The sequence below is a fragment of the Struthio camelus genome, chromosome 1 (genome assembly GCF_040807025.1).
Source record: "Struthio camelus isolate bStrCam1 chromosome 1, bStrCam1.hap1, whole genome shotgun sequence".
Taxonomy (NCBI): domain Eukaryota; kingdom Metazoa; phylum Chordata; class Aves; order Struthioniformes; family Struthionidae; genus Struthio; species Struthio camelus.
In genome coordinates this window covers 176,723,422-176,748,461 of record NC_090942.1, presented here as the reverse complement: position 1 = coordinate 176,748,461, position 25,040 = coordinate 176,723,422, and the positions used below count along the sequence as shown (strand labels likewise).

Sequence of the window (25,040 nt, the reverse complement as noted above, 5' to 3'; positions counted from 1 at the left end):
ACTTGCATTTCTTATTCCACTGTTAAGGAAGGACGTACCGTTTTTAGGTGCTTCAAAAATTGCTAACAAAGAGTTTAGGACTGCTATTTTCACAAATAATAAGTAAGAGACCTTGAACCTTTGAACAAAAAATGTTTCTAGACATATTCTCATTTTTTCCAAAGTTTTAAATGAAAGTATGACACCATACTACACATAGGACATCACTAAATACTGTTGTGTGAGATGAAGAAAAAGACCGTTCATATGAGACAAATTTTGTGCTTCCTTATTGAAGAAATAAATTTATTTTAAAGGAAAAAGTTTTCCAGAATTAGCCTTTCTAAGTTGTGAGGCTAACTTCTCAAAGCATTTAAGAATGCAGGAATGGAAGCAACTGACTTCAGGATACATTTTACTTTGCTTAACCATGAAATTTGCAGGCTTGACAAGAAAATTCTCTTAGCTTTCCTTGAATGGTTAGTAAATGTCTCATGAATTTTGAATTGACTGAGTCTTCGGAAATCATCTATGTGCAGTAAGCATAAAACTCTTGTACCTAACCAAAATAAGGTTCACCTAATCATTGTTTATGGCAAAAAAGTCTTTTGACTAACATGTTCCAGACTACACAGAACACTATCACTCACCTTTACAGCAACTGAATTTTTGAGCTGTACTGCATACTTATGTACTCCATTACATGGGCAACACATACGCTATTTTTCTAGCAGTACCGGCCAGAAGAAGCAAGCCTTGCATTTTCTTACTCTTACAGGTAAGGCTGCAAATAAGTATTGGGTCAACCACTTCCCTTTCAGTACCTTGAAAAAGTGAGAAATGAAAAAAAAGATACATTCTCACACAGGTCCAGTCACAAAACCTGGACTTAGACCTGGGGCAAAAAACTTTGTCAGTGTTCCCCAGCTGTAGTTTGCGTGGTATTTCATTTCTCAATGACCAGTTTGGAGGAGAGGAAAAGTGCTTCTAAGGATGCCTAGTGGTACGTTTCTTCTCCTCACAGAAGAAACGTGAGACTTGTAAAAGCTCTAAAGTAACAAGGCTGTGTACACAAAAAAATATATAGAAAAAAGGTATAGAAAAAACTGTCTCTTAATACCACAGCAAATGTCAATACAGATTTGTTTAGTTTAGCAGAGATTACCTAAATAATAGCTATCAGTCCAGTTTACTGGTGGTTAGTATCTGTGACGTACAACCCTCACAAGATATTCTGAATGCCTTACTAACATTAATAGTCTTTACAATAGCAATGTTTCTTGAACAAATCAGTCTGTGACTGTAGCTTCTTGGCTGTCCACTCCAGGCTTCAGTTGAAATACCGGCAACCAGTATTACAGCTACAATACAGGTGGGGAGGGAAAGGAATCTCCTTCTGGTTGTGAAAAATCATCCATCTTGGGAGGGCAGAAGAATAAATAAGCCTGTTGGATGGCTGAGAGCTTGCTACAGACCTTAACTGAACTTCTCAGTGAAGTCTGGTATGTAGAATCGCAAGTGCATGACACGTAAGATAATTAACTTGCATTTAAATTATGAACTCAAGAACATCCGTATCCTGAATTTTTGTACCAGTACTGGCTTGCTTGCTTAATTTAACCAATAAGTAAATGCAAACAGGAATTGAGAGACCAAGTTCCTTGTTCCATGATCTGACTTGGACTCAAGTAAAACTGCAATCCTGAGCAACGGCAAAGCATACCCATGATCTCCATGCACTTGTTTTTGTATGCTAAATGAACTAAAAGTAAAGGAAGTGTATTTGTCTGATAGGCATTTTTTTGTGAATTGGATACTTTGCCACATGGAAAGGTGCTTTGGAGGACTACAGAGATCCATCCACCTCTAGTCACTTTCAAACAGAGAACAGAAATCAGGGAGGCCATCTTCAGTGTTGTCTTCTTTTATTAGGTATTCAGCTTTAATTATCAGATGGACAAAAAGGCACACATTTATGATTTAACCTTATTTTCTACAGATACATTAGAGATCCTTGTAAGGACCTTAAAAATGGCAAAGAATAACTGTCCATATCACTTAGCTAACATAACTTCTGGAGTAAATCATTTAAGTGGTGGGTTTTTTCACAAAACAAGGAAACCACAAGCATTTCTGAACTCTAGAGAACGAACCAAAGGTCATATCAATACTATATTTTATATATCTGTTCAATTGAGGTAATTTCTTCAGAAGCATCTTCTTTCCCTATTGGCCACTACCGATCCTGCTGAGCTCGAGCAGGCCATAGGCATAGCTTTCTCTTTGCAGTATTTCACATGAAGAATTTCTTCTAATATTCTCAGAATTCTGGGCAACCTCCTCTAACGAATTTTAAGCCTCCAAAAAGAACTACCGAGTGATGGGGAAGAGAGGGGCAGATATGAAAGATGGCACAGAAGTTTGAAAAGAGAGACAGAACTTAAAATGGCAAAAAAGAAATGTTATTTAAAAGAAAAAAAGTAATCTACTTTGGTGTTAATCACAATCTACTTTGTGATTAATACTTGTGACGAGACATGACAGCAACAGCTTCCGATTATGTATTCTCGTGAGGTTTGACATACACTACTATTGCTCAGGACTTAAATTCTGAGCGAGTCCCTGCCTATAGTGTCCCCTCAATGACAGTAATGTGTAAATCAATTAAACAAAAAGTGGCTCTGAAATTTTTTGTGCAACATTCATCTTCTCCAAAAGTCTTATGCAAAAAAACTTCAGCCGTGCTTTGAACTTGTTCAGTAATATATAGTGTTTGAAAATAAGACTATCAGACCATAGAAGTGTCAATATGGAAATTATAAAGATTCCTGCATCATTCACGCCTAAGTCTAAGAACTACGTTTTCGTTGTCAGGTGCCCTTCAGTGAGTGCTTCAAAGTGCCTTAGCCTTCAGAGAGTGTATTTTACAGTTTTGAGAGTGAATTACAACTGAATCTTCCTGAACCTTCTGATAATTTGGTACTAGCATTCACAAAGTGGTTGATATGTAACTTTTTTCATCTATAAAGGTTCAGCCTCATCTAACCTTTGTCCTTTTGAGGGGATTTGGTCTCATACTGTTTAGAATATTTTTAAATTGCAGTAACTACCCAAATACAGAAAAAAGGGTGGCATTTCCTACATATATTTAACTGATTCAAGGAGTTTACTTTGTTTTTAATTTCTACTCAGCTGATTTCTATAGCTGAAAAATGTACAGACATATGAAGACTTTTATGTATCTTTTTCTACTCAAATTCCCAGTGATCCCCAGGGATCAGAAATGCGGACTAAGAAGCTGCTGCTGCCTCATTACAGAATAAGTATTAAGCACAAGCTAATTTTTCTTCTCAGTTTCAAAACACTCCATGAGCCCCAAGAAAGTGGTAACAACTCCTTTCTATTTGCACTTATGATGGAGATACAAAGACCAGAAAGACTATGTTTAACACATTCCTTGTAACAACAGTCTTGATACGCAAACTCTATAAACCCTAAGTAAAGGACCTTTGAAATGAGTAGATGACAGGCCAGTTTCCCAGAAAATTAGGGTTCATGATGACGTTAAAGGAGGTTTCAACAGAGCAATTCAACAGAAGAATTTCACATATAAGAATGAGGTAGATTTTACAATTTTATATCAGTAAAATAGTTTAAGTTGGGCCATAATTGTCAGTGCTGAAGAGGCTGTTCGCATTCAAGTTTATATATGTCATTATAAAGTAAAGTTCTGTAGCTCCAGAACGACAGGCTTGAACAGGTACCAACTGCTTTAGTACTGGTCTCATCAGTACTACCGGTTAAAATAAATGTTCCCTCCCAGAAAACCTCGAAGGTCTGGTTGGTATAGTCTTTACAAGGCTACTTTAGCAGAAGCATCAGAAATCAAGGGTGCTGGTTTGGAAAGCATCACATTTAAAAGTGAGACTAAAGAGCATTCCAATGCCAATGTTATGGCGTGCTTGTGCTGAAGTCAACATTACAGCCTCAGATTGCTCGAGATCAGTGCTTTTGTCTTCTATGCACAGTAAACAAAAACATGCAAGTAAAATCTTGCTTACAAGGAAAGCCTTCTGAAGATTAAGTGCATTTCTTATCCTTTTCAAGTGAGTTCCCTCTCCCCCACTACTTCAGTAACAACCCACTTCACTAGTGGTTTTCCTTTTCCCTTTGAAGCTCTTTCAGAAGTTAAGAGATATTTCCAGTTTCTAGTGAAATTTGTGGTCTTCTTTTGGGAAGCAATCTTCTGTGGCAGAGAAGGGTCTGAAAGCTTACTTCTAAAGATGCTGCTTCAGACAAATATTCCTTGTCAGTTGTACAGAGCATATCTGACACAATCTTTCCACACAGTACACACCTTGGCATTGTGCTTACAATTCCAAGGAAAAAGGAAAACCTCAAACTGACACTAGTACATATAACTTTCGTAAGGAGATATTTGAGGTAGCTACGGAAATATTTCCCACAAAACTAAAGGGAGCTCCAATTATGAATATGCCCAGGATGTTCAGAGGTATGCAGGACGATTACACTCCTTGCCTGCAAGGACATGGGCTTGCAAAGCAGTACAACCAGCAGAAGTATCCAGATGGAAAAAAAAGGCCATCAGCTAACTATTACTCAAATTACAGCATTTAGTTTCCTTACATTTTGTCTTTCAGTATGAAAGGTCTCCCAGGGAGATTACGATAAATATCTTTTCCTTAACCCACCTACAGTTAAAGTTAAGACTATATATTATACAAATACATTAGATAATATATATTATACAAATACAAAGGACCATATTCTGCTTTCATTGGACCATATTCTGCTTTGATTTCCCTAAAATTAATTTGAGATAACGTCATGATCCAGTATGTTCATAATTAAGTATGTATATTACCCATATACACTGAAATCATACCCAAAAAGGCTTCAAACTGTCATATAATTTGTATATGTACATGCCAAACACATATCACTAACTTCTGTTGAGTCCACTGAAATGCCATTCTAACCATTTTTTGTGTTCCCATATTTAGTTACTCTTTCAAGATTATTCACAGCGTTCCAGGCCCTCACTATTTTCAGAGCTTTCTGCTTACTTCACTCAGGTCTGTCATCTACATTTTACACATTTCTGTTTTATATATATAAATATGGATACGTGTGTGTGTGTGTGTGTGTGTGTGTGTGTTTGTGTGTGTGTGTGTGTGTGTACACATATACATATATATTTATATGTACTAACTCCATGCATATGATCAGATTTGCCACAGTTCAGCTTTTTAAATAAGTTCATTTGAAATATTTAGTAACTCGCTATCTTGCTAAAAAATTCACTTGTACCTGAGAACACTACATATTTAGAATACCAAGTTTAATGAATTAGCATAAGTGTCAGAGATACCAAAGACATCCCATACTTACAACTCTGCAAAAGAACGTTTAACTCCAAAGAACACTGTAATGTAAAAATTACACTTTTGCTTATACTTATGCTATTTACATTATTTTTAAACATTTCAGTTCTAAATAAAGGCTTATTAATAGATGGTAGACTATGAAAAGCAAATTTTATGCTAGAACTAAGAAGATTAGAATAAATGCATTAGTAGTCGGCACAGATTACAACACAAAGGTTCAAAACAATAACGGTGCACGTGTCACATCTGAGTCACTGGACAGCGTCAAAGTTTTCTACGGTAAAATTAAAGAACGTAGGAATGAGAAAACCTTAGAAACAAGAAAAGACACAGAAAAACAATGACATCCTTCATCAAAAAAGGAAAGAAACACAAAGATGATGTAGACTATCTAAAATGCACACTTTTAAAGCAGGTCAACATCTAAATGCGTTCTCTTTCTCCTCAGGTAACAAAATGCTAACAAGAAGAAAAGCAGAATCCATTTTGTACATTGCTTTGAAAAGAGAGATTCAGCAAATGGAAGAAGTGACTTGGAGGGTGGGCTTATTTCCACCCTAGCCAATAAGGAAGACCAAATACCTTTGTGCTTGTCCCGTTTATGCTTTAGCTGTGCTGGATGGGGTCTGATTCTGGCTAGAGCCTGTTCTCGATGGTTCATAAAAATAGGACCAGGAAATACAAGGGGGCCTGAGGAGAAACATTTTGCACATGCATAGAAAAGCTCACAAAAATGGAAACAGTGTGTTAAACAAAATTCAAATCAAAAGCAATGAAAAAATGAATATTTAATTACACAATAATCTTGTTTTTCTAAATTCAAGAGGCCCAAATTAAAATAAATTTGGTATTTCTTGATAATAAAACAGAAACACTATGCAAAGAAACGATCAATATCCCACAGTGACAGTTTTACCTGGATTTTTAAGTATGCAACTGTACTCCAGGCAATGGAAATACAATGGACTCAGACTGGAGTAAAATGTGACAGTGAATATCCATTACTCTCTTTAATAGTTAAAATTAGTTTAGTTATCGTGCCTTACATCCTAAAATACTGCATTCAAAATACTACAATATCACAATATCATTACATCAATGCTAAATAAAAGAAAGTCCACAACCATAAGACTGTTCATAATTACCTTATTTAAAATACAGAGTTATTGTTCATAAAGATAACAGTGAGTCAAAAATAACTGTTTTGGGCACAGAATTATTTGAACCATGTGATTTTTTGTTATCTTCTCATTCATTTTGAAAACTAGTTAAGTTATTCTTTGAATATTTCCCATCTATGCAAAGGTCAAATCTTGAGAGACCTGTATTTGAAGAAAGTAATCATATATTTATTTAAAATTTTCTCTAGATTCCATTTTTTAATCTAGATCCCTACAGTGCTGCACTGAGTTTAACTGAGGCTGATTACATGTTAATCATGCGCCTGCAATTTGTTGTCTAAATCTGTATTTTTCCGCTCTACTTTAGGGGTTAGCATGCCATCATAAATTTTGGAGGCTGCACCTCCTTGTTCCAGAAGTTTGACATTCAATGGAAAACAAACTAGGAGCTGCTAAATTCTGGAAAACCCTTCTTTCACCATTCCACAGGCCTCCCAACTCAGTCCTTTTTTTTTTTCCTTTAAAAAAAGCAAGTGTGTGTCATGTTATAAATACCTTAGTGGACCTATGACAATAAGTAATTGTTTTTCCTTCCCTGCACACCCCCCCTCCCCCGCAATTCCCAATCCCTGATGTTCTGTTTCCTCAGCTAATCTTTACTGACAGATTAATATAGTCTAACTTTCTGTAAACGCCCATCATCCCAGGTTTCCTGACCTTTACCTCATCAGATTCTTCACTAATAGGAAACAGTATGCACAGAAATTTAAGTGGAAATCAGGCCAAATCTTCTTCAGATGAAGAAACTTGCGTTTACTCATTGAGGTTCACAAGTTTTAGTATTAACTACTACACTATAATTATACTATATTGCAAATAAAAAGGAAAATTACAAGTGTGTTAAAAACCCACTACTGCCTTTCCTCCTAGTTTTGAGTTTCGTACCTACATTAGCTAATATAATCTCTTTATTTGTGCGTGTTTCTACGTACAACAGATTTTCTGTTGTTGGTTCTGCTGTGTTTATCTATCTGGACTCTTTTTATCCCAGTTCAACCAAAACAGCCCACCTAGCTAAGAACTCCTTCTGACAATCAAGGTCTAATACAGTTTGCTTTTTATTATCTTACAGATTCTTTAGTCATCTTGCTATTTCACTTTTCAGAGCCTCCTCTCAATCAGAGCTTCCATTTAATAGATATACCATACCACAGTCTCAATTAACCTATGTGTTAGAGATCACTTTCCACCAGACCATTCACTACATTTAATTTCCTACCTTCCATTGTTCAGACTCAATAAAAAAAGTTAGATCACTCTTTCCATCTGCTAAAGTTGGAGGGGAAACACTGAGGAGTTGCCTACTGAGGCAGACCAGGAGAAAGCAAAAAAGGGGAGAGATGAATGACAGGCAAACAAATATGAAAGCTAAAAATGCTTGGAGGACAGAGGATATAGATGTAAGCTGGATGAAGAGCAGGAGAAAAAAGACTAGAATTAAACACAGTTTAAAAAAAAAAAAGTGATGGAAGACTGGGATTTGCTTACTGAGTAGTTCCTAATGAAATGAAAAGCCCTAGAAACACAGCATAGCCCTGACAATATGAAAAGAGTGAAACTAAGACGAGAAAACAGTTGCAAAGAGAAATCCAAAGACTGAGATGATTGTAGGCTGAAGCATATGGGACTAAGATATTCATAGGTGATTGATCAGAAGATCTATGATCACCAGAAAACTTACGGAAAAAATTCCAAAGTTTCAGAAAATGCCTGCACAACATACAACCAGGGGACCATATACAGCGTAAAGGCAACCTTTGATGTTTTGGCGTTAAAAAGATGGCAAAAGAGAGAGAATTACAGGACAGAAGGAGTTGAAGTATATTAGGGTGAGGAAAAGAATTATGGGAGGTTTGGGAGAGAGAGAACATATGGAATACTTAAGTGTGGTCAGCTCCTGCACAGTGCTAGTACAATGCTGCCTTTAGTTGCCAAGCCATTCTTCTGGCTTTCTTATTCAAGATGAAATCTCTATGACAGTATCTGACTTTCTGACCAAAGCAGGATTTCTCTTTGCTCCTGAATGTCCTTACATCCCCTGCATTCTCATCCACTACATAAAGAATCCGAGTCCAAAATAAAGTTAAAGGTAAGATTCTTCCATTTTGTGTCTAATCCATGTAACAGAATGTGCAAGTCTGTTGAGTTGTTTGGCTTTTTATACATGCCAAATCTGTAACGTGACCACAATATGATAAGAAATATCTACATTTTGACTATATGATGCCTGCTTTTTCAGTTATGTGCTGGCAACATGTAACGGACCCCCTGCCCCTCGCCCCCGAAATAACACCATAGGAAACAAACCACTAGAACAATTCATACAGTCCATATCTGCTCCCTGCTTGTATCTGAGGCCTCCTATATAAAGGGAGTAGTATTTAGATTCTATGAATTATTCCAGTGGATCAGTTCAGCCATGTGTTAGACATTTCTTCTGCTTTGTCCCAGAGGATTATTTGAAAAAATAAACAAATAAACAAATAAATCCTCTGCTAGAAGCCTCTAATGTAGACCTGCAAGAGAAATAACAACCTGTTACTCTTATTAGTTTTTGGTGGCTCAAGTTACAGAGATAAGCAAGGGAGAGTCACTAGTAGACTCCAGCGCTGCTATTTTACATCAGGTGCTAGATGATGCAAGACCAAATCCACCCTCCCCCTTAACTTTTTAATAGAATGTCTTTGCATAGCTAAGCGGCCAAGTCAAATATCCCAGTACCAGAAAACGTCAAGATTAGGGATTTTATTTCTGGGTCCTACAGGAACCAGTCCATGCAACGTGGACCTTCAAAGGCAGTCAGTTAAGAGCGCAGAGCAAAAATCATTTATCCACAGAACTCTTGCTTCATTTTCTAGTAAAACAGAATGTGCTTATTAAATAAGGCAGTGCACTACGCTAATAGTCACACGATTAATATCACCTTATGCGCACTTAGATGCTTTTGAATAGTAGACCATCTAAGCACTTAGAAGTTTCACAGTTTTCTATCTGAATTATTATTTTTCCTTGTTTAGTATCTTTTGCTAAATAATTGCTGTTTGGCTGGCTGTGATTAGCAAGAACCAAATTCAAGGATCTCGACTGCCCTCTTCTAGACCAATGCACGGAGTATTTCAGGCTACATGAGAAAATAGTAAATGACCACATAACTGAAGATTATATCATGAGCAGTATACACAAGCAGTGGAAATTAAGGTTGCACAGGGGAATCTTGCTTCTTCCAGTTCTTAACTTTTTAGTGTTTTATTTCATCGTTTTTGTTCTTTTAAATACAGAATCTTTTCTGTATGTATTTAGTAACTGAAGTCCACGCTTCCATAGCATTTCCTACTGTAAAATCATATTTTTGGCTTCCAAAAAATTAGTAAGAAAAAGACAGATTTTTTTAAATAATAAAATAGGGAAGTAGACACCTAATACAGAAAAATACTTACCCAACAGAGCAACATTTGGTAAATTTTACAGAAAAATATTTAATGCATTTTAAAAAGTGAAATCAAGGACAAATAAAATTTCAGTTCCACTAAAAGCGGAAAACATTCAACTGAGATACTCTCCCATCTCTAGCCTTAAATAAAACAAAACTTAATATTCCTATACGGCAGGGACAACGGTGAAGTTGCAGCATTTAAGATGCATTTTTCAAACAATGAATAGCAATTTATTATCATGGCAGAAATATTCCTGGAGAACATCCTCCTGCCATGACGGCACTGAGGTTAACTTTCATTTTAATTATTGTTCTATGTTGCAGTTCACTTATTTGGTTCAAACTACTGGAAATAAAAACAGGACACATGCTTCTTCCTGTGTTTCTTAAAGCTCTTCTCTAGTGACATTTGAATTGTACAAATTAGATGGGGAAGAAAAATTATTAGTGCTTTTCATGGGGGAAAAAAGAGATGCAGACCAACCAATACAAGCATGCAGGGCAATTTTGCGGGTGACAGAGAATGAGGTGGAAGAAAGATTTATGATAATACTAATTTTGGTACTTTCTCACGTCTGAATATTTGACTTTACATCTTTCATATTCGTCTAATATACATATTTCTATATATACACATGTAAACTAAAATACTAAATATAAAACAAAACTGTGCTTTTGTTGAGTTCATGGCAAATCTGAAGTTCTAACAGTGTAACAGAAATATTTTTATCTCTACTTAAAAAATAAAATTTATTAACAATCATCATCTGTTTCGGACAGAATCCACAAACTCAAGTACATGAGCACAGTTTCACATAAACGCGTATTTGCTGGCAATTAAGGACAACAATTCTACAGCTTTCTCCTGGTCTCTTAAACAGAAACTCATGGAACACATTATACAGGTTTGATACTGTTTCAAGTACAAGAATTTCTTTTTAGAAACTTTGAAACAAACATAATTTGCAGGTCCTGGAAGCATCAAAATAAATAGTTAACTAACAACCTATACACTATAATCTACTTAGCTGCCCAATATTCAGGGAAAATACTGTATCTGAATAGGTAATTTTGCTGTAAATTTAGGTATACATTCAGTAATGAACAAAAAGCGTTACTGGCAAACTGATTTCAAGTTACTGTTGCTTGAATAGATGTTGAATAGATTTGATAATCAGCTTACTGCAGTAATAATCACTTAATTAACTGAATCAATTACTCTCCAGAAAGTCAAACACTGCCCAAATGCAAGAAGTCTCAGCTAATACTGTCTCAGTACTTAGCAACTTTAACTAAGATTAATCAATTCCCAGGAAAATTTTTCCTTCTAAGAATAAGACTGAAAGAAAATAGCTTTCCCTTTCTACCGGGGCATCAAAAGCTAAACCTTGGTTAATTATACATGAAATCTGTATCTTGGTAAGGATTATATAAAGGCTTTTACATCACAAGCTGAGACAGATAAATAGTAAAATAGCAGTGAACAGAGACCACTTATCACCATAAAGAGAGCTATTTCTGGACTTTTAGTATGTTAGTTAGATAACAGTTGAAAAACTGTTTTCATATTCTTGCCGCCTGACATAATTATTTGTAAGTAACAGACTTACTGCTTCTAAATGATATTACTTTAAATATCAATCAGAAAAAGTCACAGAAATGGCTGTCAAAATTAGCTCACTAAGTAAATGATGATCTTAGCCTTGTTACTTTCACTGTATAAGGTGTATTTCATATACCTCTTTACAACATATATGAACTAATGTTTCACCACTGTATATACTCCCATACATTGCACAACTGAGTGCTTATTTTAAAGATCGATGTACCATCTTTGATTTATTATGCAATTTAACTATTTCTTTCAGCTCTACGTTTAAATTAATACAATGTATAAATTACAATAATTCAGCTTAATAGAATTCAACTTTCCTTTTTTTAAAGAGCTATTGGCTCTTATGCACGCTTTAGAAAGTTTATTAGTAAACTCAGCATATTTACAAATTTAAGCTTTTATGTATACCGGGGTAACACCTTAACCTGCTGGTCCGGGAATTCTACAGTCCACTAAGGCAAGAAAAACCCTACTTAAATGTGATACATGCTTTGTTTCTTGCTGATTTGGTGCTAAAGAACAAAAGCCATACACTAACCTGTTACAATGCAAGAATCGTAAACCTAACAAATGAATCCCTGTGGACCTGAATGGAAGCCCTTCAGAGAGCTAATTTGGCCTTTAACTGAGTAATGGAAGTTTTCAGAAAAGCAAAAGGTTAAAACCTTTCTTTGGATCTCTAAATAGCCATTTCAAAAGCAAGGTTTCGTGAATGCTCACATTTTCAAACTCCTTGGGACAACAGTCTATTCTTTCTAACATCAGTTTAACTTAAGTTTTTCAGGCAAAACTTCTCACACACCATAATGAAAACCTAATAGATATCTGAATGAATGTTCCAGGTCTCTCTCATGAACCAGAACAGTAACATAAAGAGTTCAAGAACGGTGCTGTTCTTTCCACACATTCAGGGAAAATAGCATCATCTTTGGAGGGACAAGCAGCAGACAATGCCAACATTTTCACTGGATAATATCTGATTTTCTAAATCAAGTATGAGCAAAACTCACAACACTATTCCCAGTTTTATCACATAAGTCATCATGAACTTAAACAGGAGATTAATCTCTGCCCTTCCAGGCAGACATACCCACTACCTCCAATATTGGCAGAGGTAGGGAATTTCAATGTTCTTTGATAAAGAACATGAATACGTGCATACGTGCAAGCTGTCCAACAGTATCACTTCAGCTACAGTCCCCATACACCTATAAAACCAACAACAAATACGTTCCTACTATCGATCATCTGCGCCTTGGTTAGATTCAAAACATTTTCTTTTAAGAGATGGACAACACACAAAAGGGACATGATGCTCTGGTTCTAGTTCCAGTCACAGTTAAGATTCAGATTACCAAAAAAAGCCTTGTAACATCTTAGAAATGGGAGCAAACTGAAATACTCCTCTGTTGTTCTCTTTCTCTGTCTGCAGATACTAAAAATTTATTTCCCAGCTCCATCATCAACCTTACCTTTCTGGGTTCAACGGTAGCAGCCTTGCATGATCCCAGGGGCTCGAAAAGCCACAGTAATGAGCATTTAAGAAAAGGGATTAGACACTAATGTGGGACACTTCAGGATTGCTAGCTGTACCTAATTTTGTCAGCAGTATGCAGCTCCAGTATCAGATAAGACAGAACAAGAAAAAGGCTTCCCTTCTCCACACCTTAGCTAAAAGTAACCCCTAGAGATTTGAAGGAAAATAAATCTTCTGTCCTTTTCCACATGTCTAGGAAGTTCTAAGCTCTCTCTTCCCATCCTCCTTTACTTGTGGTAAGACTAGTTATTACTTACAGGCAAGTAAAATAAACCCAAAAGCTGTCCCACACTGTTCACTGGCTTGCAGTCTAGGAGCTAAGTTTGACCACATTTTATATCTGAGAAAAAAATTGCATCAAATTCTTAAAAGGAGAATCAAAATGGTACTTACACCCACAGGAGAAGCCCATAAAACTTAAACAAAGTCGCTTCTGTTTTCAACAGAAGAACTTATCAACCGCATCAGCATGTTTCACTAAAATATTAGGAGTTCTATCAGCCTGAATCTCTCAACTTATTTACCAGATTAACACTTTGAGGCCTTTTAAAACAAGAGGCATATTGAAAACCTGTCAAAGCACAATTTGTGTGAAAATCAGGAGCAATTCTGAGGCAAGCAATACATAGGGCAAGAAAATTTTGAAGTGATACAGTTCTAAAATAGTTTAGTTGGTGTACCAGATTTTTTCATACGATTCAAATAGAGAAAAAATTCCTTTTATAAAACAGAAGAACTTTTGATTACCGTTATACTAAAAATTCATTAAAAATTATAATAATAACATAGCTCATACTGTAGTGAGAATAGCACTAGGCAGGCATATAGTCATTTCAACTCATATAAGGCAGTATTAGCATCTACATTAAAAAAACACTATTCAGCTAGGAAACAGCAAAAAATGAAAACTGACTATTTAAAGGTATATTAAATGAAAACCTTAATCATTAAAATTCTAACTCTAACGAGTAGACTTTGGCAAACATATAGATTTTTCCCAATTTTCCAAAGCACGCTAAATAACATAAGCTAGCTTTTTAGGTTCCGATTTTTGTGTGCAAACTGTCTTGGTCTATTCGAGCAAAACTAATTAATTTCCTTTGCTAGAAAATGGACTAGGAAGTTAGCTTAACTTATTCAAATCTCTCATAAGAAGGTCACTTACCTCTTCCTTCTTCCAATCTGTGTCTCCTATTTACACGTTGCCGCTTTTCTTCTTGCCGTAACTGAAGGTGTTCTTCAATATTAACTCCAGGAACAGGGACAGCTACATCAATTAAGAAAATAAAACATACAAAACTTTTTTTTTTTTTAAATTGTTTTTATAGTAATAAACCCTAGTAAAACTTACTGTGTAAATCAAAATTGAGGCCTACTACCTGCCCTTTACATGGCTCTGATATGGTATTTAGAAATAAGGAAAGGAGATAAGCAGACTTCAGGTGTTCATGTGCCTTAGGCCTCATCTCTGAACTTCCTGATTTTCACAAGTCCGACACAATTTCAACATCACTTAACAGAATTTAGTACTTTCTTTCCATCAGGCATATACACATTTATATTTAGTTATGGGCTGCCATGGCTGTCTCTATTTTTACTCAGAAAGTTTCAAATATCATTATTATTAAAACAAACACAAAATCAATTATATTATTAAAACATTTTAAATAGATTGGATGTTTTTTACTTTAAGAACACTTTGCCACTATACAGTTTGTGCTTCCTAAGAAAGATGCAATTATTTTAACACAGGCATACATCTATATGTAAATCCTGATATATTTACCTCATTGCCTAATCCAATAACAATTCAAAACACTCTGACAAGCAGTTCTGTAACAGAAAATATGACTAGAATGAACTAACAATAAAACTGCTGTAAACACTACCTTCTTCCAATGTTTCTTCAGCAGCACCTCCCAAATCGTAACATCTTCAAATGAACAACCAGCCAGCCCCCCTGCACCCAATATCAAATCAAAAAGCTGGGAGCTCTGTCAGCTTTCTACATGATGTGGCCCAACCAATTCAATGCTCTCAACTCAAACTATGCAAACCCAGCACAGGATCAAGAGCTGTCATCTAACCTGCTAGTAGAGGAGTTAGCAAAGCAGTGTAAAGCACAGAAAATGTAACTCCTCCTTGGTCATGCATCAGAACGGAGCTGGGAAGCAGAGCGGCTGCTGCCATTCACCATCAGTGCAATACAGCACAAATCTATTTCTATGCTAGCCATACCGAAGTAAATTATATTTAGGAATATATGCATGTCAGACTACGGAATATGAGGAGCGCACAATGACGTATTAGGGATCCTTACTTTTAAAACAACTTATCAAGAGAACCACTGCCAGGTTTTATTTAACTTTTGGGGGGGGGGGAATCCCACAGTCAAACTATAGCATAGGATTTTTTAAAATTATTACTATTTTGAAAAAAAAAAGTGGGTGAGATGTATAAATACTTTCAGGTCATGAATCCGATTATTTTACAGTCCTTTTCTATATCAGTTGCTACCTCCATGTAGGATGAATGCCTAAATATGTATTTAAATATAAAAAATTAAGGGAGCGAAGTCAGAGCTATCAAAACTTCCCCGAAACCTAAAATTGCCCAGCTGTAAGTACAAAGAGTAAGATATTAAAAATGCTTTGATAACAGATCTTTTAAGACGACAAGACCCCAATTTGTATTTTCCAATTACCGCATCATTGCCTTTTTTTCCCTACAGTAATTTTTTTTAGTATTTTTCACACTCCTGGAAGCTCATTTTCTCCAAAAATTTTGGAGAGGAAAAAAGAAAGATTTTCAAAAAATAGCATTCCCCATCTTTTATGTGGCATTCTACTGCAAAAAATTTCTGATAAAAAAGATTATAGCAAACCTCTCAGGTTGTCACAAAAGGACAGGAACAACTTTGTAGTATCAGTATTAGCATCCTAATGACACAAGTCAAAATGGCACACATTATCTATGGTAAGGTCAACTACAAAATTTTTCACTTACCAGAAAAATTTCTCTTTTAGACTTCCTAAGAAATAAAACTGCTTGACAGGCAACATTTTATCCGTATTAAGAACTGTTACACTAAAATTGTCACAAAAGTCTGAAGGTCAGTAACTGACTGCAAAGAAAGAACTGCACTAGTTAAGATACAAAGCCTTATCACACTTCACAGGAAAAAAATCAAAATGTAAACAGAAATAATAACTGAAAAGAACAGTCCTGTTTCTTACACTAACCGGTTACTCTGTCTCAAGTTTCAAAAGTCAGCAGTGGGACTGATTTTATTTAATGAGTACACACAGAAGTCTTGAGAAAAAAATACTCACTTCAACCGGAAATAAAAAAACTGCAGTAAGAAAGTTAAAAAAGAACAGCCTGCCAGTTTCATATCACTTACCCAACAAGAGATCTAAAGGTATCATCTCTTTTACAGCATCAAGGATTCCTCTTTGCCTTGCCTCTTGGCCATCCAGTTCTCTAGCACACGCCTTGCAGCAGCCACATACGGCGCAGCCTGACTCACCCGAGCCACAGCCACAGATTCTGCAGCAAACAGAGTTGCTTTATCACTACTTTTATTTTCATGCATTACTGATGCCTTGGACATTTAAAACATACATGCCTACCAACCAAACGGAATAATAATGTAATTCTTCCCGAGATAAACAGGAAGTAGAGCGAGTTTAAATCCTAGACACTGTTGACCAATGCCAGGGAGCATACAGTGATGACAGATGTCTGAACTGACTTCTCAGCATTAACTTTTCTTCATTTAATTAAAATTACACTATGTGAAAACACAAACAAGAAAACAATGAGCAATGCAGTGCTGGAGAAGATGGTAATAGCAATATATAAAGCAGCGACTCTTTATGCAGCTTAACCCTGAAATAACAGATAAAAGCAAATGAAACAGCAAGATAAAATTCTTCTGTTATAGGATGAAGAAAGGTTATCCCAAAGCCAGTATCTCTGTCATTTGGACTGCAGTACTTTATGTCATCTAGGCAAAAGGCAAACTACATGAGTCTATATTCACCAGCTTCTAGTAAAGCAGAGAGTATATCCTAAACACATGTAAAAAATACATTTAAAAGGAATTAACTGCATCCATTTCAAGTTGTTTGTAAGAATTGTAACCTACTTCTGATTTTAAAAACACATATCATTTAGACACAATACAATTTTAGACTGAAGTTTAAGAACACAGCAGTCTGGTTTATATTCAACACACGAACGCTAACACATTTCCTTACCCTCCAGGTACTCTATCAGGCCGCCCACTACTAACACAGCTGGCTCCATAGCCTGTGCAATCTCCACATACAGTGCACACCATGCACTGCTCCAGCTTCCATTTATGCATGCCTGGAGGACACATCATGGACTTCTCATCTTTTTCATCTAATTCTTCTTCTAGGTCTTCATCCATTGCTGTTGCCATGTTCTCAACTCCAAAACCTAGTAAGATTGAAACACAAAAAATAGCTGTTTTCTGAGGCCAATTGTCGCTACTGAAGAAGCTCCGAAGAAAATGTACACATTAGATTTTGAAAGGAATGTGCATATGCCTTATTTGCATGCTCAACCAGCCTGACTGCACTTCTGAAATCTCCCCAGGCATGGGCTGGGGTAGATACTTAGACTTTGCAACTAAAAGAGGAATTAAACGTTTGCATCCAGTGTACTAGCAACAGGTTAATTACTCGGGATGCATAAAACATTCCAATCCTGCAAAGGTAGAGGAGACGGACTCCTCACACCTGGTTTTAGGAGTAAGGGAAATATTCAGTCGCATGGAGAAAGAAGTGGACTTGCTTTCATGCCCTGCTCACGCAAACAGAGCAGCCTCAAGACCGAAGGCAAACAAGGAAAGGCAGAAATTTATTCTTACCAGGACAACCGCATAGTAATATGATTGCAGTGGTGAGGTTTGGTTTTGTTCATTTGTTTTAAAGAAAAGCTTCCTCTCACTAACAAAAGAAAAGCAATTGAGATAATTTTTATACAGCTATGCGTGTTAGTATGTACAGAACACCAAGTGTCTGACAGGTGAAATGAAAGCACTTGTGCTTGTCTCTTTTTAAGCACACTGTACATACTTAAACTGTACTATTGGAATTATATTTTGAATAAAATGCTTAGCTATGTTTTTTAATTTTCCTATTTTCAAGAACAAAAAAAAGGAAGGAAATAAATCTAGGTTCCTCACCTTTTCCTCCCTGGCTCATGGAACCTGTGTCTCGTCCACACTGTCCTTTATTATTGACGCCAAATGTCCAAACTTCCCCGTTCTTCATTAATGCACAGGTGTGAGCTTTGCCCATGGCTACCTGAGTCACAAAGTGCCCTTTCAAATCTGTTACTAAACCTAGGAGAAATAAAATAGTTCAGCGGCAAACGGCACTTCCTTCCTGAGAAGGAAACATCCACAATTAAAATAAAATTATTAATGGGTACTGACAACTCTTAAGGGTAAGGGAGAATAGCAGATACACAGAACGAGTGCTAAAACAGGAAGTGAAAGGAGAATTAGTCCTAGATTATTTGTTCTACAAAAAGGAAAAGCCAAAAGCAAAAACAATGCCCCAAATCTCCAAATCACTGCTTCTGAAAAATAATTCTGAAGGAGTCATAGTACAATTGGAATTTGTTTCCCTAATATTTTTATTTAAATTGAGATGTACTGGATCACAAGCTAATCCGAAACAGGCCATTCTATAAGCAAAGACACCTACAATGCCTGGTTTCCTGTCACCTTTCTTCCTAACATGCCTCATTTTCTATGACTTTTCCCTGTGCAGCCTTTTAGTGTCTAATAAATTATAATTAATGTAGGTATTTGTCCCAAGTCTTTTCATGCATTTTCAAAGAACTCAAGGAAACGGTCTTCTCTTTCCACCCCTCTATCATATTTCACTGAATGAGCAGAGATTCAGAAAGCAACTACAAGAGTAAGGAGGGCACAAACCTCATTTCCACAGGCTAAGACTTTATTTCAGATTGATTTCAATTATTCTATTTGAGAAATCACTTCAAGATAAAAATAACTTACTTGTACTATCAGAATAAATAGCATCTTTTCCAAACATGTAGAGTTCTCCATCTTTTGAAATTACAGAACTGCTTCCATTATTGCAAGCTGTAGATATCACAATCTTTCCTTCCATTTTAATGATTTTTTTGGGTTTATAAGGTTTTGACTGCCGCCTACTTTTAGCTTTAATAAATACAGAAATCATAAGTCATTCTACAAAACAAACTTTAAAGACACAGTTTTTACCACAAACAGTAACATTTGTTTCCTAAGTAGGGGTTAGTTTTCAGACAGCTACTAAAAAATTCCATCAGCATAGTCTCCTGGTCTAATTTTTAGTGGACTGCAATGTCTTCTCTAAAATTTCAATGGTAAGCAAAATCAGGACTAAATAGGTATATTCCAATGATGAATCTCCAAGACTCTGTGTGTATATATACATACACACACACACACACACACACACACACACACACACACACACACACACATGCACATCCACATATATACGTGCTGTATGATAGTATAAGCACTAGATCTTCTTAACTTAAATTTCACTAGTTTAAACAAAAGAAGTAATGGTAATTTACTTCACAATAAAGTGCTGAACTCTATTTCATATAAAATTGTAGATTAAGTATACAATAAAAAGAATCTGTTTAACTGTATTTTGGATGACTTCCCTAATCAAAAAAACTGCAAAACTCCAGCTTTATAATATATTTTCTGAAATCTTTTTGCCTGAAATGTTTAAATTTCTTAAACATACTCTTATGCTACAAAGAAGTTTGATTTTGTCCCACAGAAGATTTGCATTTCAGATGATACTATAAGGTTACTACAGCAGATACCAAGTTTGCTATTGAGACTTTTGTGCAACAGTACTATTTCGAACTTCCCTATCCTGAACACATTTAAGAATCCACACCTAGTCCCTAAAATATTTAGGATTTTCTCCCCCACAGCTCCATATGCATTATCAAATCTTAAAATACATTCTTCCCTTTTTAATTTTAGTTATATTAAAGGAGAAAAGAACACATTCTTGGGATTACTGTTAATATAGTTAATCTTTCACAGGAATACATTTATAGTAAGTTAAATGTCTTGTTCCTGCCTGGTCACATGTGTAGTCCACTCAGTTTTTGTTAACAACTGTCCTGAAATATAAATCTACCATAGAGTTCACTGAGACAAAAAGCTGGACTCTACCCCATGCTGCGTATCAGAGTTTTTAAATTTTAACCATCTTCCATGGTTAAAGACTTAAATATTATACAGAGATTTGAGTAGGATTTATCATATTTATTATTGACTGTACTGATGAAGAAAAATTTCTGTCTTCTTAGATCTGAAATTAAATTTCGTGGTTGACAGACTGAACTTTTCAACAACCATGTTTTTGTGAAAAGTCCATTAATTGTAATGGTAATATCAAATGATACTCTTTAAATAGAACATTAGGGAATATGAATGTGAATTTGAGTTAAGCTTTAATGCTATATGAAAATATGAACTATAAAATGTAGAGTATATTCCCCTATTAAAATGCACCCAATCATGAGAACGCCTACCCAGAAAGATCAGTTTTGTTTAAAGATCGTCAGGAGCTTTCTATTTATCAGAATACATCCTTTACCTTTTTTATCTCCTCTAAATCACCTAATATAACAGCCTGTTTCCTAAAGTGAAGTATTTAATTGTTGAAGGCTGAGACTCTACAATTGCTAATCCGCGTCCTTCCTGTTATGGGGAAGCATTAGCTGGCAAAAAACCTGTCCCCAAAGTTCTCTAAAACAACAGTGAAAAGGCACGAGTTTGGTTTTTCAGTTTCAAGACAAAGTCCCAGTCAGATTGCGTGGCCTTTGGACCGGATCTATTACTGCCTTTTCTCAGAAAAGCTCTAAAACAGCACTCTAACCACATAGTGCCAACTGTGCTAAACTGAGTTAAACAACTCTGTCTGGGAGAGATACTGAAACTGGTTGTCAAGACTTGTGCCTCAGGTAAAATTCAAATCCAGCAGCACTTAAATTTATGTGGAAAGTATCACCCCAATACTGAAAAAAATTAGGAAAATCGTAACAGTAAAGTTCTTGTAACAATCAGGTTTTTGCTTGAGAATATAACTTCATGGAGTTAGTTGCTGTGCTCACATCCTAAAGAGACATTTGATATGGGTAATTATTTTAACATCTCTCTCAGACAGAGGTAGTCCTAGTCATCAGATCTATTACATAAAATACTTTTCCAAATTTTATCAATGAAATGCTTATATGTTCTTGGAAATTCTTAGCACTGTTTCTCTCAAATTAGCAGGTGTTTAATAATCTTTTATTAATCATTGATCAAAGAAATATAATACATACTTGATTCGCCATCCTCTCCTTTACTAGCAGAACCTGTGAAGAATATACTTCCATCCTCTGCAACAAGTAAGGCGTGTGAACCATCGTGTCCAACAGAGAACTGAATAATCTTTGGAGATTTTGTGATTGGTAGTTCAACCCATTTTCCAGCTGACGGACCACCTTGTTTGATTCCAAGGCTCTGATATTTGCCAGTATAATAAATCTAAAAGAAAACAGTATATAATTTCCAATTACGTCACAGCACATGGGCGTTGCACCTTTGTTTTGAAAGTGTGTTGTTCAAAATGCACAGATTATTTCCTGATTTTTATTACGCCATTTCAATGTCTCTATCCTAAATGTAAGAATTTGGATTTCATGTCGGAAACATTTTGATTACATTCTACTTCTTTTGAAATATGCTTTCTGCTGTCTTTGGTTTAAAAATTGTTTTACTAGAAAAGTTGAATACACAAGAGAAAACTACTCAGAGGAAACTAAACATTTAAAACATTTCAGAGAGAAACATGAGGTCCATGTAAAAGACATATGGTTATAACCATATTATAACAATGAAAATAAAAAAAATTATTACCAAATGACTGCACATTTTACACGGGCTTTAAGGCATGATTATTTAAACCATATTTTCAGTAAATGCACAGTGGCCACTAAGCACCTAAACTGTGTAAGATAATATAGAGTACTTCCCATGAACTAATACAGAACTACTGTTAAAGACAAAAAGGCTTCTTCTAGAACTATGCTATTCAATAGCACTATAAAAATAGCTAAGTTAACCTTTGTGGGCAGCTAGAGGTGTCTTTCATTACACCCTATGCAATGCATTTTATGTTTTAGTAAGGTGAATGTACCGCTTCAGGGACCAAAACCGGGAAACTTGTTCATTTTAATAGGAAGGGGCATTTGTCACTCTTAAGACCAAATTAGTCTGCCTCCTCTAAATGTCCGAAGAGTCCTGCTTTATCAAATTCTGTGTTTTTCATTATTAAATTTTATTGGGAACAGCTTTGTTCCCATTATTTATGGCCATTTTCATCCATCTTGCTGTTTTGATAGGAGCAGAACAAAGTTTCTATTCCAATAAAGCAACAGAATTCTGATCACACAGAAACAAAGTTTCTATGCTTATACAAGTAAAAAACTATTAGTTTCCTAAACTGAAAAAACACAGTAAGTAATAGGAAAAGTCACAGGCAAAGTAAGCAAAATCACTTGTAAATGTCAATGAATAAGCAAGTGCCTCAGCAAAATTAAACAGTCTCCACTGAGCAGAGCTGTCATATCAGATTATTAAGAACAGGTTTAAAGTCAACTGAAACCATCACATAGGGAAGTCTCAAGTTAATTCTCTGAAGTATCTGAAAAAAAAAATCGGGCCAGAATTTAAATAAATGACTATAGGTGGATGCTTATGAAAAGTCATGGAGAGGTGGACAGTCTGCAAATGTACTAATACACCACTTGTAGAAAAAAAGGTAACCCCTCCAATCCAATACAGAAAGCCCCACAATGCATCTACATAAGATTGTGAAGATGCCTATGAATTCACTGAAACAGTTAAGAACCGATTTCCCAAGGGTTCCAACACTATCTGTTTAAATATTCAATTAGTCATTTTCATTTTTTCTCTTAAAGAGGGCTCTGACAATACAGTCATATAAATTTATTCTAATTATATTAAGGAGGTAGAATATAATTGTAGAAATGAATAGTTAAAATTAAAAAAGGTTTAGAAATATATTGATACAATTTAATATTTACTACAAAACATTTCCAATACCTTTCCACTAGCAGTTTTCATTAGTGCGAATTCTCTTCCAGCACCAAGGACAGCCGATTCCTCATCAAATCCTGTACCTGCACAATAAGATTTCAGTTTAACAGGCAGTTTCACAGATCATTTTATTCTTTACGAACCAAACTCTGCCAGGGATAATCAGTCACTGAGGTCAGACCACAATAAAGCTTCCAAGAAAGCTGCAAGTGAAATGAAGTTTTGCTACCACAAGAAGGCTTACTGGGCTAGACCCAGCACAGGTCAAAGGAAAAAAAGAGAGCATAAAAATGTAAGAGTAACTACACTTGGCCAGACAAGAGGTTCATCTAGATAAATATCTTTTTCTTCCGAAAAAAGCAGAAACCTAACAAAGCAGAAGAACAAAGCAAATGCCAAGTGATATTTCTGCAAAATACTTCTTAGACACCAACAATTTTTACAGCTCAAATTCTGATGTGACCACTGTTTCCAAGCATTTTGCATCTTTCAACACATTCATTTCCATGAATCCAGCCAGCAGTCCTTTAAACTTTTCTAAACTTTGTCCCATGGCAAGGAGTTCCATAGCTTAGCTACATGTTATAGGAGCACTACTATGAAGTCGAAACTTCGAATAATGATATGTTTAGTCCAAACTAGAAGAAAATGTTGGAAGGCCAAGAACTATCATGTTTAATTAGAAAGCTAAATGGACTCCATGGATAGCACCATAGACACTCATTGCAAACAGTGGTCTTTCTGTGTGCGTTACTATGAGTCAAATGTGATTAAGTAATTTCAAAACCCTTGTACTTCTCCACATGTTTATCATAGAGCTGTATCTTCTTGCACATAATAAAGGCAAATAAAGGGAAGGGCAGTGATTCAGTTGTATTAAGTGAATTACCAGCTGATTATTAGTCTTCAAAGAAGGGGACTTACTGATAATATGCAAGTCTTTCTCCAGATCAAATAATGAGATACCACAGGCATGTAAGCATTTTCTTGCAAGCTTAAGCTGCAGTTCTTGCTGCAGTACTGGCTCAGTACTCGTTGCAAATATTCGAACTACAAAGCCATCCTGTAATAAGCAAAATATTCACTTCATACCAGACAATAAATACATTCATTTACTTTTCATGGCCTAAGTGCATCTGGTAGAATAATATTCCAGATCATATTATCAGATGACACACTGACAAAGTTACATGTAATACAGAAGAGAAAACTGCTAACAAAACAAGGAAGTAGCAAACAGGATGAGCTGAAGAGAACCATCTGACAGACCTTACAACAGAAAAATTCTGAATTCACTATAAAAATAGTGAATTGCTACAGAAACAATTAACTCTGACTTTCACTACAAAAATCTTGTTTTTACAATTATTTCTATCTACCTGTTAAGCCCTCAACCTCTCCTCATTAAAAACTCAAAATCTGCTGTGCAGTTTAAGAGTGATTGCATTAAACAGCAGCTAAGAATAGGTTTCCGCTTACAGGTGTATCAACTGGGGCTTATCTCCGGGGCAAATCTTAACTGGAGATCAAATTCTCCTTCTTGGATTGGAGTAAGAAATCATTAATTCCTTTACTATTTAAAAATGTTCCCTTTTAACTGAGATACTTAACTCAACAGTATTTATGACTTCTAGATATTTGCATTTGAACCGAACAGTGAAATAGATTAATCCCAGTTTCCTTATAGATGCATGT

At 35.7% G+C, this 25,040-nt stretch overlaps 1 protein-coding gene across 24 annotated transcripts in view; it reads right to left on the bottom strand.

The window, feature by feature from the left end:
* The window catches only part of MYCBP2 (MYC binding protein 2), a 222,431-nt gene that overhangs the window by 148,995 nt on the left and 48,396 nt on the right, over positions 1-25,040 (bottom strand). For 23 of the 24 annotated variants that reach the window (XM_068929451.1, XM_068929456.1, XM_068929463.1 and 20 more), the window contains exons 10-18: positions 24,270-24,408; positions 23,352-23,428; positions 21,566-21,770; positions 19,215-19,379; positions 18,372-18,530; positions 17,416-17,620; positions 16,557-16,702; positions 14,319-14,420; positions 5,970-6,077 (exon numbers count right to left, since the gene is read on the bottom strand). In XM_068929451.1, coding sequence (XP_068785552.1) covers positions 5,970-6,077; positions 14,319-14,420; positions 16,557-16,702; positions 17,416-17,620; positions 18,372-18,530; positions 19,215-19,379; positions 21,566-21,770; positions 23,352-23,428; positions 24,270-24,408 — 1,306 coding nt within the window. The remainder of the gene's footprint in view (positions 1-5,969; positions 6,078-14,318; positions 14,421-16,556; positions 16,703-17,415; positions 17,621-18,371; positions 18,531-19,214; positions 19,380-21,565; positions 21,771-23,351; positions 23,429-24,269; positions 24,409-25,040) is intronic. The other variant, XM_068929472.1, reaches the window with a different exon arrangement.